This window comes from Perca fluviatilis, chromosome 22 (genome assembly GCF_010015445.1).
Source record: "Perca fluviatilis chromosome 22, GENO_Pfluv_1.0, whole genome shotgun sequence".
Lineage (NCBI taxonomy): Eukaryota > Metazoa > Chordata > Actinopteri > Perciformes > Percidae > Perca > Perca fluviatilis.
This window is the reverse complement of record NC_053133.1, coordinates 29,010,436-29,028,950: the sequence shown is the minus strand read 5'-3', so window position 1 is coordinate 29,028,950 and position 18,515 is coordinate 29,010,436. Positions and strand designations below refer to the sequence as shown.

At 44.8% G+C, this 18,515-nt stretch overlaps 2 protein-coding genes across 2 annotated transcripts in view; both read left to right on the top strand.

The window, feature by feature from the left end:
• The window catches only part of LOC120552600 (NACHT, LRR and PYD domains-containing protein 1-like), a 735,215-nt gene that overhangs the window by 83,343 nt on the left and 633,357 nt on the right, over positions 1-18,515 (top strand).
• dnah5l (dynein, axonemal, heavy chain 5 like) overlaps positions 1-18,515 on the top strand; it is a 163,975-nt gene that overhangs the window by 65,255 nt on the left and 80,205 nt on the right. The window contains 19 exon segments of the mRNA XM_039790785.1: positions 1,952-2,045; positions 2,048-2,100; positions 3,299-3,471; positions 4,318-4,388; positions 4,746-4,763; positions 4,766-4,852; positions 5,071-5,258; positions 7,174-7,368; positions 8,318-8,452; positions 9,788-9,845; positions 10,124-10,255; positions 11,916-12,133; positions 12,266-12,400; positions 13,178-13,354; positions 14,202-14,291; positions 14,485-14,619; positions 15,632-15,733; positions 16,519-16,686; positions 18,147-18,353. Of these exon segments, the coding sequence (XP_039646719.1) occupies positions 1,952-2,045; positions 2,048-2,100; positions 3,299-3,471; positions 4,318-4,388; positions 4,746-4,763; positions 4,766-4,852; positions 5,071-5,258; positions 7,174-7,368; positions 8,318-8,452; positions 9,788-9,845; positions 10,124-10,255; positions 11,916-12,133; positions 12,266-12,400; positions 13,178-13,354; positions 14,202-14,291; positions 14,485-14,619; positions 15,632-15,733; positions 16,519-16,686; positions 18,147-18,353 (2,436 nt within the window).

The window sequence follows — 18,515 nt, the reverse complement described above, 5'->3', positions numbered from 1 at the left end:
CAAGTAAAAGTCCTGCATTGGACATGTTCTTGAAGTAAAAGTATCTAAAGTTTAATCAGGGGAAATGTATTTTTTATTAAAAGTAAAGAAAAATCCTCCCATGTTAGAAAGTTTAAAGGATCCAACCAGTTGTGTGTTTAATGGGTCCACACACACACACACACACACACACACACACACACACAGACACAACACACACACACACACACACACACACACAGACAGACAGTTGTGTGTTTAATGGTCTAATCATCTCAGCTGGACTTCGTAGCTGTTATATTGTCGCCGCTAGTTTACTCAGATTTAATCAGATTTTATAAACTACATGTGTTCTGTGTGCAGAAATCTTAATGTGTAAAGTAACCAGTAACTAAAGTAACTAGTAACTAAAGCTGTACCAGACGAATGTAGCGGAGTAACTAAAGTAACTAGTAACTAAAAGCTGTACCAGGTGAATGTAGCGGAGTAACTAAAGTAACTAGTAACTAAAGCTGTAACAGAGGAATGTACGAGTAACTAAAGTAACTAGTAACTAAAGCTGTACCAGGTGAATGTAGCGGAGTAACTAAAGTAACTAGTAACTAAAGCTGTACCAGATGAATGTAGCGGAGTAACTAAAGTAACTAATAACTAAAGCTGTACCAGGTGAATGTAGCCGGAGTAACTAAAGTAACTAGTAACTAAAGCTGTAACAGAGGAATGTAGGGATTAACTAAAGTAACTAGTAACTAAAGCGTGTACCAAGGTGAATGTAGCGGAATTAACTAAAGTAACTAGTAACTAAAGCTGTAACAGAGGAATGTAGCGGATTAACTAAAGTAACTAGTAACTAAAGCTGTACCAGGTGAATGTAGGGAGTAACTAAAGTAACTAGTAACTAAAGCTGTACCAGATGAATTGTAGCGGAGTAACTAAAGTAACTAGTAACTAAAGCTGTACCAGGTGAATATGTGAGTAACTAAAGTAACTAGTAACTAAAGCTGTAACAGAGGAATGTGTGCGGAGTAACTAAAGTAACTAGTAACTAAAGCTGTACCAGGTGTAATGTAGCGGAGTAACTAAAGTAACTAGTAACTAAAGCTGTAACAGATGAATGTAGAGGAGTAACTAAAGTAACTAGTAACTAAAGCTGGAACAGATGAATGTAGTGGAGTAACCAAAGTAACTAGAGCTGTAACAGATGAATGTAGTGGGGTAACTAAAGTAACTAGTAACTAAAGCTGTAACAGATGAATGTAGCGGAGTAACTAAAGTAACTAGTAACTAAAGCTGTACCAGATGAATGTAGAGGTACTAAAGTAACTAGTAACTAAAGCTGGAACAGATGAATGTAGTGGAGTAACTAAAGTAACTAGTAACTAAAGCTGGAACAGATGAGATGTGAAGTAACTAAAGTAACTAGTAACTAAAGCTGTAACAGATGAATGTGGCGGAGTAACTAAAGTAACTAGTAACTAAAGCTGGAACAGATGAATGTAGGTGGAGTAACTAAAGTAACTAGTAACTAAAGCTGTAACAGATGAATGTAGTGGAGTAACTAAAGTAACTAGTAACTAAAGCTGGAACAGATGAATGTAGTGGAGTAACTAAAGTAACTAGTAACTAAAAGCTGGAACAGATGAATGTAGTGGAGTAACTAAAGTAACTAGTAACTAAAGCTGTAACAGATGAATGTAGTGGAGTAATTAAAGTAACTAGTAACTAAAGCTGGAACAGATGACTGTAGTGGAGTAAAAAAATCCAATATTTCTCTCTGAGATGTAGTGGAGTAGAAGGAGAAAGTGACATGAAAAGAAAAGACTCAAGTAAAGTATAAGTACCTCAACATTTGGTACTGAAGTACAGTACTGGAGTAAATGTACTTAGTTACATTCCACCTCTGGAGGGATAACATTGCCACGCAGATCCTCTCCCCTTTACTGTCTTCTACTTTTATCTGATTGGCTGACAGATCATGCAGACGACCAATCAGAAGTTCCTGGACATCCTCAACGAGCTGATCGACATGACGACCAGGGAGCTGAGCAGGAACGAGAGGACCAAGTACAGACGCTCATCACCATCCACGTCCACCAGAGGGACATCTTGACGAGCTGGTGGGTTCGACAGGCGGGACAGAGATTATGGTTTAATGTCAGGGGGGGCAACGAATCCAGGATTGGGCTTCAGAATATTTGCCGAATATTGGGCTTTTTGACAGGGGTTAGGGTTTCTGCCGAACCTTAGCACAATTGATTACGGGAAGGTGTTTACGTAGGTGGAGCGTTCAATGCAGTAGGCTGTGAGGAAGTGGACATGGATCTGGTGAGCAGTAGGCTGTGAGGAAGTGGACATGGATCTGGTGAGCAGTAGACTGTGAGGAAGTGGACATGGATCTGGTGAGCAGTAGGCTGTGAGGAAGTGGACATGGATCTGGTGAGCAGTAGGCTGTGAGGGAAGTGGACATGGATCTGGTGAGCAGTAGGCTGTGAGGAAGTGGACATGGATCTGGTGAGCAGTAGGCTGTGAGGGAAGTGGACATGGATCTGGTGAGCAGTAGGCTGTGAGGGAAGTGGACATGGATCTGGTGAGCAGTAGACTGTGAGGAAGTGGACATGGATCTGGTGAGCAGTAGGCTGTGAGGAAGTGGACATGGATCTGGTGAGCAGTAGGCTGTGAGGAAGTGGACATGGATCTGGTGAGCAGTAGACTGTGAGGAAGTGGACATGGATCTGGTGAGCAGTAGGCTGTGAGGAAGTGGACATGGATTGTGGGTATTTTGTAGGAGTGTTTTTTTATCTGATGAGCAGTAGGCTGTGAGGAAGTGGACATGAAACTGGTGAGCAGTAGGCTGTGAGGAAGTGGACATGGAACTGGTGAGCCGAGCCAAGTTGTTGTTTGGCAGTACTTTCAGTCAAAAGAAGGCCATTCAAGTCCAGCTACATGTTCAGTCTGTTCAATGCTGATTGATCTGGTGGTGGCGAGGACCCTAAACAATACACAACTCTGGATTCGGTGCATCCCTAGTGTGGACAGCAAAGGAAGGACAGTCACAGCTAAAAACTTGTATTAACCAGACGAGCGTTTCCAGCTTTGCTTTTGCTCTACACCGAACAAACAGTGGGCTTCAGATCAGCCACTAGCCAAAGCAGCAATTGGGAAAATGATAGATAGGATTCTGTATTCGGTGTCGGAGTCAGCAGAATCTGAACCAGTGGATTCAATATTCGGCTGAACCCCAAAAATCTGGATTCAGGTGCATTCCTTGTTAATATGGATCCAAGTATCATGTGTTATTATGTGTTATTTTGTACACCAGGTGTGTCTGAACGTGCGATCTGCAGCCGACTTTGAGTGGCAGAAACAGTCCAGGTTCTACTTCCTGGAGGAGATGGACAGATGTGTGATCCAGATCACAGACGTGGAATTCAGCTACTGCAACGAGTACCTGGGCTGTACGGACCGACTGGTCATCACCCCGCTGACAGACAGGTACACACACACACACCTGACACATTAAGGGACCTATCTCGCACCCGGCATGGCGACGCGCGCAGCCAGCATAAGTGTCTTTGCTAGTTTAAGACCGACCCAGTTGTCAGTTTCCCGTCCAGCCCAAAGTCGTTTAAATAACAAATGCACCTGCATCTGTAGCCCATGGGTGTGCTGGTATTACAGGGAGGTGTGTTCAGGTGCATTCTGGGCGTGCTGGTCTTACAGGGAGGTGTGTTCAGGTGCATTCTGGGCGTGCTGGTCTTACAGGGAGGTGTGTTCAGGTGCATTCTGGGCGTGCTGGTCTTACAGGAGTGTTCAGGTGCATTCTGTGTGGTCTTACAAGGGAGGTGTGTTCAGGTCCATTCTGGGCGTGCTGGTGATTGCACCATTGACCAACAAAAACCTGGTCTAAAGTCAATAACGCAGCATTTCATTGTTATTTTAACAGAGCATTAGTAAAATGCTCCTAGGCTCGTGCACAGCGCGCGCACACTATGCTTGTTACACACACAGGGACACACAGCAGCACACACACACACACACGCACACACACATGCAGAAGATTACAAATAAAAATATTACGGTGCAAATCCTCCATCATCATAGTAATGCTCCAAGGTCCAAACGCGTCTTATCTCGTCCTTTTTTATTGTATTTACTCTCTTCTTATTTCAAATATTTTTCTTCTAGCATTTTTATGGATCTGGCACTTTGCCGTAAGCCTTTGTCAGTGTGCTCCCTCTGTCATCGATGACTGGCAGTATGAATGTGTAAATGTCTAAGTGAGGTGTAGAAACTTTGGGAATAAAGGAAGCTGTATCTGTGTCTCTTCTATCCGTCCAGGTGTTACATCACTCTGTCTCAGGCTCTGGGGATGAGCATGGGGGGGGCTCCGGCCGGTCCCGCAGGAACAGGTACCACAGCTCAGGTTTCCTGGGAAATCTTCTTATGTTGACTTTGTTGCATGTTGCTCTAATTCTGCGTCTTTGTGTGTCTGTCTGTCTGTCTGTCTGTCTCTGTGTGTGTGTATGTGTGTGTGTGTGTGTGTGTATCTTTGTGTGAATGTGTGTTTGTGTGTGTGTGTGTCTGACTGTCTCTGTGTGTGTGTGTGTCTGTGTGTCTATCTGTGTGAATGTGTGTCTGTGTGTCTGTCTGTCTGTCTGTGTGTGTGTGTGTGTGTGTGTGTGTGTGTGTGTGTGTGTGTGTGTGTCTGTCTGTGTCTGTGTGTGTGTGTGTGTGCACGTGTGTGTGTGTGTGTGTGTGTGTTTCAGGTAAGACTGAGACCACTAAAGCATGGGTCGCTGTCTGGGGAAATACGTGGTGGTTTTCAACTGTTCGGACCAGATGGACTACAGAGGACTCGGACGCATCTACAAAGGTGTGTGTGTGTGTGTGTGTTGTCTAGTGCTCGGCAGTGTGTGTGTTGTCTAGTGCTCGGCAGTGTGTGTGTTGTCTAGTGCTCAGCAGTGAGTGTGTTGTCTTATGTGTGTGTGTGTGTGTGTGTGTCTGTGTGTGTGTGTGTGTGTGTGTGTGTGTGTGTGTGTGTGTGTGTGTGTGTGTGTGTCTCTGTGTGTGTGTGCGTGTGTGTCTCTGCAGGTCTGGCCCAGTCCGGAGCCTGGGGTTGCTTCGATGAGTTTAACCGCATCGAGCTGCCGGTGCTGTCGGTGGCCGCCCAGCAGATCTACGTGGTTCTGCAGTGTAAGAAGAACAAGAGGAAGCAGTTCGTCTTCACCGACGGAGACGTGGTCGACATGGACCCGGAGTTCGGCATCTTCCTCACCATGGTAACAGAGCTCTTTGGGGGTAACAGATGTAAATGTCCTCAGACACAAATGTACTGACTATCTTTCTAAGCTTTTGAAATGACATGGATTTAGTCATTGTTGACTGTAGAGCCAGGATAAATTACCACACGAGTGATCAGAACGTTTTAGAACGGAATTCGTATAGCGATAAAACCAAGAACTCAAAAAATAGGCTACATCTCATTCGGGATACTGCCGTCAGTACACTGCTAACGTGCACTGACCACTTCCTGCCGTAGTGCCAACTTTCGATGGTTAGTATTGTCCCAAAATTAAACACTTATGTTACAACACTTACTGGAAATGACGAGCGGGATGAGCGTGGCGAACGCAACACATGGCAGGTGATTGGACGAACCCGTCACGTGGGTCTGGCTTCCCCCTCTCCCGAATGAGAGGGGGAACCGCCAGAGCAGGGGGAATGAGAGGGGGAAACACCAGAGCAGGGAGAATGAGAGGGGTAAACACCAGAGCAGGGGGAATGAGTACCTAGCAGTGTAAATTTAACCTTAGAACAGTTAGAGGTCTAAGACTGAACAACCTTAGAATCTGAGTTCTCAAACTGATCCACCACAAAGTTCCAACGTGGCATTATGAATTTGTGTAAACGTACACGCCACCCTCCTAAAGCCAAGTGGCGTGTTATCAGTACGCATTTTGAGCTATCCGCGTGTATGTCTACGCTATACAGCGGACGGCAGCCTGCAACGTCACAGTGTAAACATACACGCCACTTTCCAAAGCCACGTGGCGCTGAAAAAACGGAGATGAGAGGTATACAGGAGGACCTGACAGCTAGCCTCGTTATTGTAAGTCCAATAAGTACTTCATCAAACGGTATGACTGTGTGTCCCAGCCCAGGCCAGGATAGAAAATTAACTAACAATATAAACAGTTTTTATGTTTAATGTATTCTGACTTATTCGGAGCGTTAAGAGTTCCTCTCTTTTTCTTTTAAAGGATACATTTTTGTAAGAACTTCACTGAAGTTGGCAGTTTGATAAATGCAAGTTATTTCAATTGCTGAAGTATATTTCTGGAGTGTTAAAGATTAAAAGAAAAAATAACAAGAACCGTACAGAACCGAAAACCGTGACCCTAAAAACCGCGATACCAACCGAACCGAGGGGTTTGTGAACCGTACCACCCCTACTCGCTACGGCGTAAATTCACACACACTCGCAAGATAATGTAAGTCAATGGAGGCCAAATGGCGTTGATAAACACGCTAAAATGCGAGTAGGCGTCTTGATAACACGCCAATAACGGCGTACGGATTGGCGTGTCATAAATACAGTACAGGCCAAAAGTTTGGACACACCTTCTCATTCAATGCGTTTCCTTTTTATTTTCCTGACTATTTACATTGTAGATTCTCACTGAAGGCATCACAACTATGAATGAACACAGATGGAATTATGTACTTAACAAAAAAGTGTGAAATAACTGAAAACATGTCTTATATTTTAGATTCTTCAAAGTAGCCACCCTTTGCTTTTTTTGATAACTCTGCAAACCCTTGGTGTTCTCTCAATGAGCTTCATGAGGTAGTCACCTGAAATGGTTTTACCTTCACAGGTGTGCTTTGTCAGGGTTAATTAGTGGAATTATTTCCCTTATTAATAAAAAATCAAAGGTTGGCTACTTTGAAGAATCTAAAATATAAGACATGTTTTCAGTGATTTAACACTTTTTTGTTAAGTACATAATTCCATATGTGTTCATTCATAGTTGTGATGCCTTCAGTGAGAATCTACAATGTAAATAGTCATGAAAAAAAAACGAAACACATTGAATGAGAAGGTGTGTCCAAACTTTTGGCCTGTACTGTATACCACTTCATGACATCAGTCTGCAATGTTCAGACTTGACCAGTAACTTCTCTGTCCTCCAGAACCCCGGTTACGCTGGTCGCCAGGAGCTGCCAGAGAACCTGAAGATCCAGTTTCGCACGGTGGCCATGATGGTCCCGGACCGAGCCATCATCATGAGGGTCAAACTGGCCAGCGCGGGTTTCCGTGACAACCAGGTCCTCAGCAGGAAGTTCTACACCCTCTACAAGCTGTGTGAGGAGCAGCTCTCCAAACAGGTCAGACCACACGACCAACATACGACCAACATTAGCCTGACCCATTTCTTTTTCTTTATCATTGCTAATAACAAAGTGGGATGTGGCCGGGTTGGACCAGTGGGTAGAGCAGGCGCGCATATACTTGGAGGTTTATGCCTCGATGCAGAGGTCCAGGGTTTGAGTCCGACCTATGACGGTTTCATGCATGTCTTCCCCCTCCTCTTTCTCTCTCTCTCCCCTTTCTCACCTAGCTGTCCTGTTAAATAAAGGCAGAAACACCCCAAAAAATAATCTATAAAGGTGCTCTAAGTCAGGGGTCTTCAACGTTTTTTAAGTCAAGGACCCCTTAATTGAAAGGTCAGGGACCCCATACTACATATATTGTATAAAAGTTGCATATTAATCTGGTCCTACAATAACTTTTAGGGCAGCCTAAAGCATTTATAGATACCTTTTTTTGCATAGAATACTAAGCTATATAAATAGCCTAATAATTGTTGGCATGATTTTATAAATCACGTTTTAATGTTAAACCGAAAATGTGTAACAGTCACTCCTTTGGGATGAACTGTATCTGTGGATGGCTACCTTAGTGACTACATTACCTATTGGCCAGTACGCCTACCATCAGTGGATTTATATTTGCTAATAATATGTTGGAATCATGTTAGACTTTTTAATATTTGAAAAAACTTTCAAAAATTAACAATAATTTGGAGGCCCCCCTGCAGTGACTCTGAGGACCCCCTGGGGGTCCCGGACCCCCTGTTGAAGATCCCTGCTCTAAGTGATGTGATGCGTTTTTTAGGCTACGGTTTTTTAGCTGTATGTGACAAAAAATGTTGTAGCCTAAAAAAACGGGTCACATCACTAAGAGCACCTTTTAAAGTCCAAAGTGTGATTTCCCATTTTTCTTTCCCGACCAACATACACCGTCTGAACCCTGACAGTGTGTTTGTGACACCAGGTCCATTATGATTTCGGTCTGAGGAACATTCTGTCCGTTTTGAGGACGCTCGGCGCCGTGAAGAGATCCAACCCGTCAGAACCAGAGCCGACTGTGGTGATGAGAGTCCTGAGAGACATGAACCTCTCCAAACTGGTGAGTGTGTGTGTGTGTGTGTGTGTGTGTGTGTGTGTGTGTGTGTGTGTGTGTGTGTGTGTGTGTGTGTGTGTGTGTGTGTGTGTGTGTGCGTGTGTGTGCATGTTTTTCAAGGTTTAATCAGTGCCAAGAGAGGAACTTTAAAAAGACTATTCCCTGAAACTCCCCTCTCTGTACCCAGAATGGTACAGTCTGATCCCCCCTCTACTATAAAGCCCATTGGAAGCTCCCTCTTCCTGTTTAGCAGTTTGAACACATGGCCAGCAGGTAACATTGATGGGAGCTCATTAACAAACATTTTGGGTAGAGGAAGTTGAATATAAAAACACATTAAATGAAATGATAAGACATTAACTTTGTTATTGCTTATGATGCTAACATAACACAGAGGCCTGGACTACAGATAGATCACAGAAACTACAATGTGTTTACAGTATTGTTTAAAGCACATGTGTCAAACTCAAGGCCCACGGGCCAAATCCGGCCCCTTGCAGTTTTTGATCGGGCCCCGATATTAATTTAGGTTCACAAAAAATGTCGGCCCGCCTAGTTTCTGTTGCGTTTTCAAAGTTTTTGTCACTTTTGCCGACGCTCTTGCTGTATGATGAAGCTCCGCCCCCACTGTACTGAGAGTCTAGCTCCGCCCCTGCAGTGCATGTGCAATGTTTTACATATCTTTTGTAATGCATTACTCTTGGTCTTGGTGTACCACTGTCACCTTCGAGCCTCAGGTTGACGCTGTCTGTAAAAAAGCACACCAGCGTATGTTTTTTTTATTGTAAACTTCGCAATTTTAATGTTGGTAAGACCTTTATGAGGATGTTTTATTGTTGTTTTATTGAAACTGTTCTTTCCTTTGCCTTTGTGAGCTGGTTTGGGTCCCTCACTCTTAAAAACAAAAACAGGCTGCAATACATTACTAAAGTGTGTGGAAAAATTTCCCTGAACTCTCTGACGGACTTAAAATCTCTAGACGAGACAAGGACCCTGAAGAAGGCCCAGTCAGTCCTGGCTGATATAAGCCACCCCCTGAACAGCTACTTCATGTTGTTGCTGTCTGGCCGCAGATTCTGTCTGCCTAAATGCAGGACACACAGACACAAAAACTCTTTTGTTCCTGCTATAGATTTTGTTAATAATTCAATATGAGATGTGGACTTTTGTGTAGTATGTATTTACTTGTGTTCTCCATCGATAGTGTCTGTTGTCTGATGTGTCGTTTATGTTGCACTTTATTTGCTGCAAAACGAATTGCCCCTCGGGGATAATAAAGACTCCTTGACCTTGACTTATGTTGATTTTATCGTCACGTAGCTTCTCTCCGTGTCTCTGTAGGTCGACGAGGACGAGCCTCTGTTCATGAGTCTGATCAATGATCTGTTTCCTGGTATCGGTAAGTTTCTCTCTCTCACTACAAAAGCTACTGAAACACACACTCAGAACATCGCTCTGTTGATGCAAACTATGCGTAGAGTTTCTAATCAGAAGGGGTTTTGGACGTGGAGACAAACGCAAACATTTGCATTTTGGAACTATTCCATAATAAGTTTAACCGTAAGGGGACTGCTTTATTCTATAGCTGTCCTTTGTATTCATTCAAGTACATGGCAGTGTCTTTCCTTCATATGAATGTGTTTTAGAGACTAGTTTTGTTACAATCTTCCTCTGTAGTTCTGGATAAAGCCGGGTATCCAGACTTGGAGTCGTCCATCTTCAGTCAGGCTGAGCAGGCCGGTCTGATCCCTCATCCCCCCTGGATCCTCAAACTGGTTCAGCTCTACGAGACGCAGAGAGTCCGACACGGTACCCATCATTACATCATTACACTCAACCAAAGCAAACTTTCTCAGGATTTGTCTTCTCCTAAAACCTAAACAGTAATGGAGCTAAACATGTAAAGTTAGTCCTTAAGGTGGTGCTATAGAAAAGGTCTTAAAGACCTCAAAAAACACCATCTTTCTGTTGTACCGCACAACGAGTATGAGGGCGTGCCCTGACAGTACCTAGGTAAGGACTACTAGCCAGTCAGAAGCAGAGTATGAGGGCGTGCCCTGACAGTACCTAGGTAAGGACTACTAGCCAGTCAGAAGCAGAGTATGAGGGCGTGCCCTGACAGTACCTAGGTAAGGACTACTAGCCAGTCAGAAGCAGAGTATGAGGGCGTGCCCTGACAGTACCTAGGTAAGGACTACTAGCCAGTCAGAAGCAGAGTATGAGGGCATGCCCTGACAGTACCTAGGTAAGGACTACTAGCCAGTCAGAAGCAGAGTATGAGGACGTGCCCTGACAGTATCTAGGTAAGGACTACTAGCCAGTCAGAAGCAGAGTATGAGGGCGTGCCCTGACAGTACCTAGGTAAGGACTACTAGCCAGTCAGAAGCAGAGTATTAGTGCGTGCCCTGACAGTACCTAGGTAAGGACTACTAGCCAGTCAGAAGCAGAGTATGAGGGCGTACCATGCTAGCAGCTAGGCGAGCATTATAACGTTTGTCTCTGAAGTAAAGGCTGGACTACAATAGAGCTGTTTGGAGCAGTTGGTGAACAGTGTTTTCTGTTGGAGATGGTAAGTCCCTTTGGGGGGGACTTTGGGCTTTTTCACTTATACCTAAACCTATAACGTGCACAAAAGATATATACCACAATAAAGGAAAGGGGAAAAAGCCAAAAAGCATAATATAAGCACTTTAAAATCTAAACGTTGGAGGAATATGCACTCACACGCTGTCTCAGGAGACGAGGAAGCTCGGCCGTTTCCTGTTAAAGGAACACGCCGACTTATTGGGACTTTAGCTTATTCACCGTATCCCCCAGAGTTAGACGTTAAGTCCATACACACCCTTCTTGTGTCCGTGTGTGTTGTAAGGCTGTCTGACGGTTCCACCGGTAGCTTAGCCTAGCACAGATCCTGCAGGTAACTGGTTCCAACTAGCCTACTGCTCCCAATAAGTGACAAAATATCGCCAACATGTTCCTATTTCCATGTTGTGATTTGTAGAATCACAGCGTGTATAAATAACAAGGTCACATGAGACACAGCCATCTTCTAACCGTAAACAAACCAGGAACTATATTCTCAGACAGGCTTGCTGCAAAGCAAATCATTCCGCCCAAGTACTATATTCTTCCGCCTGAGAATATAGTTCCCGGTTTGTTTACGGTTAGAAGATGGCTGTGTCTCATGTTACGTTGTTTTTTGTACACGCTGTGACTCTACAAATCACAACATGTAAACAGGAACATGTTGGCGTTATTTTGTCACTTATTGGGAGCAGTAGGATTACTGGAACCATTCACCTGCCTGTTCTGTGATTGGCTGATGCCGCTGGAGCCGTCGGACAGCTTTACAGCACGCACTGAGATGAGAAGGGTATGTATGGACTAGTCTAACTCTGGGGGTTACGGTGAATAAGCTAAATTCACGATCAGTCGGCGTGTTCCTTTAAGAACATGTTTGTGTGTGCAGGTATGATGACGTTGGGTCCGAGTGGCGCCGGGAAGACTGCCTGCATCCACACGCTGATGAAGGCCATGTCGGAGTGCGGCTCGCCGCACCGCGAGATGAGGATGAACCCTAAAGCCATCACGGCCTCGCAGATGTTCGGCACGCTGGACGTCACCACCAACGACTGGACCGACGGCATCTTCTCCACCCTGTGGAGGAAGACGCTCAAAGCCAAGAAGGTTGGAGGGAGGGGTCCGAGCAGGTCTCTTTACCTTCAGATGTTTTTATTCAGTATAGTTACACAGCGTGTGTGTGTGTGTGTGTGTGTGTGTGTGTGTGTGTGTGTGTGTGTGTGTGTGTGTGTGTGTCAGGGCGAGTACATCTGGATCGTGCTGGACGGTCCAGTAGACGCCATCTGGATCGAGAACCTGAACTCGGTTCTGGACGACAACAAAACTCTGACGCTGGCGAACGGAGACCGGATCCCCATGGCGCCCTGCTGCAAGGTGACACCGTGGTTTTTACGTATAAAAACTGTATTACACTGCTGTCGAAAACATCTGATCTTGTTTATAGTATAAATATGGCTAAATTACTTCTCTTATTTTATCTGAAACGTTTTAACCCTTCAAATGTACTTAGTTAGTTATATTTTATTTTTGTGTCATGCCAAACATTTTGGCCCATCCCACATGGGATTACAAGACATCACAAATATACTTATTTAACAAAAATCTTCCTGTCGCATATACAAATCATTCGGAGAAATACATGAATACAAATATATACATATACACATATGTATATACACGTACACACACACCACACACAAACAACAAATTCTCATCTACAATTCATCTCGATAAAGAGCTTTTTTTCCTCTCCTCCCAAGCTTTATCTAGATAATTGGCTAATTTATATGTTGCATATGTGAACAGCCATCTCAGTCTTTGAGCATCATCCATATTTACCAAATCAATCTCTGCTTTTATCCTACTAGCCATTTTGTACGTTTCCATTTTACATTTGGTACGTCCTTTGGGTGAGGTTTTTATAAAAGCCATTACAGCTTTCTATCACATCCTCACATGATTTGTAGTTTATCGATGTTTTTTGCCCCCAACGGCACTAGGATTAGGCACTGGTTATGGTTAGGTGCTGTTGGGGGCAAAAAACACCATTAAGCTGATTTGTATTTATGTTCATGAAACAAACATAAACTCAATCCGAGTCATGCAGGAGATCCAAAGTGAAGCCACGTCCCCTCCGTGTCCTTCCTGCAGATAGTTTTCGAGCCGCACAACATCGACAACGCGTCCCCGGCGACGGTGTCCAGGAACGGGATGGTGTTCATGAGTTCCTCGGTGCTGGGCTGGAGCCCCGTCCTGCAGGCCTGGCTACAGACGCTCCCGGAGCAGCAGGCCGAGGCCCTCACACTCTGCTTCAACTGCTGCTACCAGGTGGACTGAACTCCTTCTCTTCATTTCTGTTAAAAAATAAACATGCAGAGAGAAAATTCATCACAGTCAATGTTTTACATATATATATATATATATATATATATATATATATATATATATATATCCCTTTTAGGTTGGTTGTTAGTTTTAGCTTTCATTTGTTCATTTTAGTATTATCCAGTCCCTCCAGAAAAACGCGATAATGCGATTGCATAATTCAACACATAATAAGCCAAAGTCTGCATATTTATGCAGGGGGGGGGGGGCATTTTTTCAAATATGCCGCACTTTTGCCGCATAAATTGCAGATTTCCGCGCAAAATATGTGGTGCTTGCATGATTTCATAATCCCCGCATTTTCGTTGCAAAAAAGTCTTAGCATATATATTAGCAGAAAGTTTAAAAATGTTGCGTTTACTTCACACAAGAGCAGCCATTTCCCCCTGTTGCCATGGGAACGTTATGAAGTGACGTAATTACGCGACGTGAACATCATCGAAAAGCAGGGTGTTGTTGGGTGGGGGGGGGAATCACTTTTTCTTCTCTTTTTCATCAAACCAGTTTTTGCAAGTTCCCACAATTTCATCGCATAAAGTTGCATAAATATCATATATAGCATATTCCATCGCATTTTTTTAAGTGATTGTTGCCCCGCAACAATCACAAAAAAACTCCGCATTTTTGTGGAAGGACTGAGTTAAAGCATTACACCTCCTTATGATAAGCGGCTAAACCGCTTTGCGATGTTGCAACTTCACCCCCCCTTGCACAGAATTCTAGGTGTGAAAGCGGCCTGAGAAAATCTAAAAATATCTGATTTAAATGTGTGTTTCTGTCCCTCCCACAGGACCTGTTGGACTTTGTGTCCACTGCCGTGTCTCCTAAGATGCAGGTGTTGGAGTGTATGTACATCAGACAGAGTATCGACCTGCTGCAGGTACCACGCCGGCGGCAAACACGGACACGCTGTGGCAGAGTGGCGATTTCTTTTATGTCGCTGTTGCTCAGCAGGAAGCTCTTTACCCCGTGTGTTGGCTGATACCTGATGGTTTCGTTCTTCGTGTGTGTGTGTGTGTGTGTGTGTGTGTGTGTGTGTGTGTGTGTGTGTGTGTCTGTCTGTGTGTGTTCAGGGTTTGCTCCCAGCAGCGGATGAGAAACAGGGTTGTCATGGTGACGTGGGCCGTCTTTTTGTCTTTGCGGTGATGTGGTCTCTCGGGGCGGTCCTGGAGCTGGACGACAGAGCCAAGATGGAGGCCTTCCTGAAGGTAGGGGGTGTGTGTGTGTGTGCGTTGGTGTGTCGGTGTGTGTGTTGGTGTTGGTGTGTGTCAGTGTATCTGTGTCGGTGTGTCTTGTGTGTGTGTGTGTGTGTCTTTGTGTGTGTGTTTGTGTGTGTGTCAGTGTGTCTGTGTGTGTGTCAGTGTGTCTGTGTGTGTGTGTCGGTGGTGGTGTGTGTCAGTGTATCTGTGTCGGTGTGTCTTTGTGTGTGTGTGTGTGTGTGTGTGTCGGTGTGTCTTTCTGTGTGTGTGTCTGTGTGTGTGTCGGTGTGTGTTTGTGTGTGTGTGTGTGTGTGTCTTGTGTGTCTTTGTGTGTGTGTGTCTGTGTATGTCGTGTGTGTGTGTGTGTCAGTGTGTGTATTGTGTGTGTATTATGTGTGTGTTGGTGTATCGGTGTGTGTGTGTATGTCTGTGTGTGTGTCGGTGTGTGTGTGTGTGTCACTGTGTGTGTGTGTGTGTGTGTGTGTGTGTGTTTGTGTCGGTGTGTCTGTGTGTGTGTATGTGTGTGTGTGTCGGTGTGTGTGTGTGTGCGTGTGTCGGTTGTGTGTGTGTGTATGTGTCGGTGTGTATGTCTGTGTCTGTGTTGATGTGTGTGTGTGTGTGTGTGTCGGTGTGTCTGTGTGTGTGTATTGTGTGTGTATGTGTATGTGTCGGTGTGTGTGTGTGTGTGTCGGTGTATCGGTGTGTGTCAGTGTGTGTATTGTGTATTGTGTGTGTATTATGTGTGTATTGGTGTGTATGTGTGTATGTATGTCAGTGTGTCGGTGTTGGTGTGTGTGTATCACTGTGTGTGGGTGTGTGTGTGTGTGTGTGTATGTCTGTGTGTCGGTGTGTGTGTGTCGCTGTGTGTGTGTCTGTCTGTGTGTAGTGTGGGTGTGTTGTGTTTGTGTGTGTGTCGGTGTGTGTGTTTGCGTGCGTGTGTGCCCTCGATGTGGTGTAAAGTGTGATGTGTCCTCTAGGGGGGGCTCTAACAGTCCTGTTTGTGGTGTTTGTGTGTCTGAAGAACCACAGCTCGTCTCTGGACCTGCCGCTCACCCAGGACCAGCAGACCATCTTTGAGTTCACCGTCAACGAGCAGGGCCAGTGGGAGCATTGGTCCAACAAGGTCCGTCTTTTGCCACACACACACACACACACACACACACACACACACACACACACCTAACTGATGTTCCTCAACAGATTATGCACATGTTACTCTTTGACACAACACTTGATGTTTTTCAAAATTTGTTCTCAAAGAGATTTTTCCACATATTCTGAGTCTTATCTCTTATACATGTCTTATACATTTATTTATTCATCTTATTTGTTAGGGACCATGTACATTTTGTAACATAAATGTTGCCATTTGATTGCATTGTACCAGAGTTAGCCTCAGGCTAGTTTACATCTGCAGTCCCCAGGCAGGGCACACACTACCAACATGGCAACAAGACAGAGCACAAATCCCACAGCGATATAATGCACACTGTGACACACACACACACACACAAACACACGTGCACAAAAAGAGACACTGACACACACAGACACACAAACACCACATTTGTCACTTTTTTGAAATTTATTTACATTTTTGTCACTTTTTTCAAAGTTTTTTTATCAATAGTTTTTTCTTCAAATGTTATAATTTGACTAAAACACTCCAATTCAATGAAAGTAGTGACCTGATCATGTATTTACTTTGTGAAGAGCGCTGTAGGGAACCATCAACGTTAGTTTTTTGGACAAATTGTTTGAAAGAGAACCAAAATTTCTGATATGGAGACTTTTTGAAAAATAGGGTCAGATTTGTCCCGAGGACAACAGGAGGGATAAAAGACACTTGTGATGTTTTCCCGAGCCAACGTGATGCTGAATGTTACCTACTGTCTGCGCATGTTGCAGGTGCCAGAGTACGTTTACCCCAAAGACCACGTCCCCGACTACTCGGCCATCCTGGTTCCCAACGTGGACAACGTGAGGACAGACTTCCTGATGCAGACCATCGTGAAGCAGAGGAAGGCCGTGCTGCTGATCGGAGAGCAGGGAACCGCCAAGACCGTCATGATTAAGGTCAGACAGAAAGTCTTCTTTTCAAAAACTAACTCATGTTTTTCAGATACTAAATAGAGCCGATGGATAAAGGGTTTTTAAGGCCGATATCGATACAAATATTTGGTGATTTAAAAATCCGATATTCCAATATATCGGCCAATATACTGTATATATTTTAAAAAAAAAGTTTAATGTGCTGGGTAATGTCATTTTTCCCGCCGTGCGCTACATTCAAATCAATGTGACACACCTTACAAAAAGCGTGGAGTTGTCGATATGACTAGAGGTAAGATGCATGTCAATTGTCGTGCCCAACACTGTTGAAATTTACAGCTATATTTCCATTTCTTTGCGGGAACACCACCTTCACCTGCCTTTTCTATCAGCTCGCTTTCGGGTCTGAACTTGACACGAAGTTTGTGCAGAGATCAACTGGGTTAGAGGTTGCCAGGTTGAGGGTTAAAGGGTGCCAGGTTGAGTGTTATAGGTGACCAGGTTGAGGGTTAAAGGGTGCCAGGTTGAGTGTTATAGGTTGCCAGGTTGAGTGTTATAGGTTGCCAGGTTGAGGGTTCTAGGTTGCCAGGTTGAGGGTTCTAGGTTGCCAGGTTGAGGGTTCTAGGTTGCCAGGTTGAGGGTTCTAGGTTGCCAGGTTGAGGGTTCTAGGTTGCCAGGTTGAGGGTTCTAGGTTGCCAGGTTGAGGGTTCTAGGTTGTCAGGTTGAGGGTTAGAGGTTGCCAAGTTGAGGGTTCTAGGTTGCCAGGTTGAGGGTTAGAGGGTGCCAGGTTGAGGGTTAGAGGTTGAGGGTTCTAGGTTGCCAGGTTGAGGGTTAGAGGTTGAGGGTTCTAGGTTGCCAGGTTGAGGGTTAGAGGTTGCCAGGTTGAGGGTTCTAGATTGCCAGGTTGAGGGTTCTAGGTTGCCAGGTTGAGGGTTAGAGGTTGCCAAGTTGAGGGTTCTAGGTTGTCAGGTTGAGGGTTAGAGGTTGCCAAGTTGAGGGTTCTAGGTTGCCAGGTTGAGGGTTAGAGGTTGCCAAGTTGAGGGTTAGAGGGTGCCAGGTTGAGGGTTAGAGGTTGCCAAGTTGAGGGTTAGAGGGTGCCAGGTTGAGGGCTAGAGGTTGAGGGTTCTAGGTTGCCAGGTTGAGGGTTCTAGGTTGCCAGGTTGAGGTGACAAATGGGTTGAACATTGTAAATGGTGGATTGTGTGAATAGAATGCGTTTCATACAAGATCTGGCAACTGATCAACATTAGACAAACATATTGGTCTGATTATTGATAAAGGAGTTTGGGCCGTGCTGCAAATTACAGGAGTTTCCGGGAGAAATAACAAACCGGGGGGGGTCCGGGAGATGGGTAAAAACGCCAGTAAAAACGGGAGTGTTGGCAGGTATGCTCTGCGCTGAATTGCCAGATCTTTGTTTCCCTGTCCGAGCGCAGCCTAATGCTAGCTAATGCTAATGCTAGGTGTCTGCCCCCCCCCTGCAGGGCTACACCAGTAAGCTGGACCCGGAGCTCCACCTCAGTAAGACGGTGAACTTCTCGTCGGCCACGCTGCCCAGCATGTTCCAGCGGACCGTGGAGAGCTACATCGACAAACGCATGGGCGCCACCTACGGGCCGCCGGCCGGCCGCAGGATGACCGTCTTCATAGACGACATCAACATGCCCGTCATCAACGAATGGGGAGACCAGGTCGGCCCCACGCGCACTCTGATTGGTCGCCTCTTTCTGTTTGATCGTTACCTTTGCTCTTTTTTGTTCGCTGCCTCTTGTGAAATATTAAGTTTTACCAAAGAAGTAAAATCTTTCTTTTTAATTAATTAGTGAAATATAGATTATAATCTGCTCTTATCT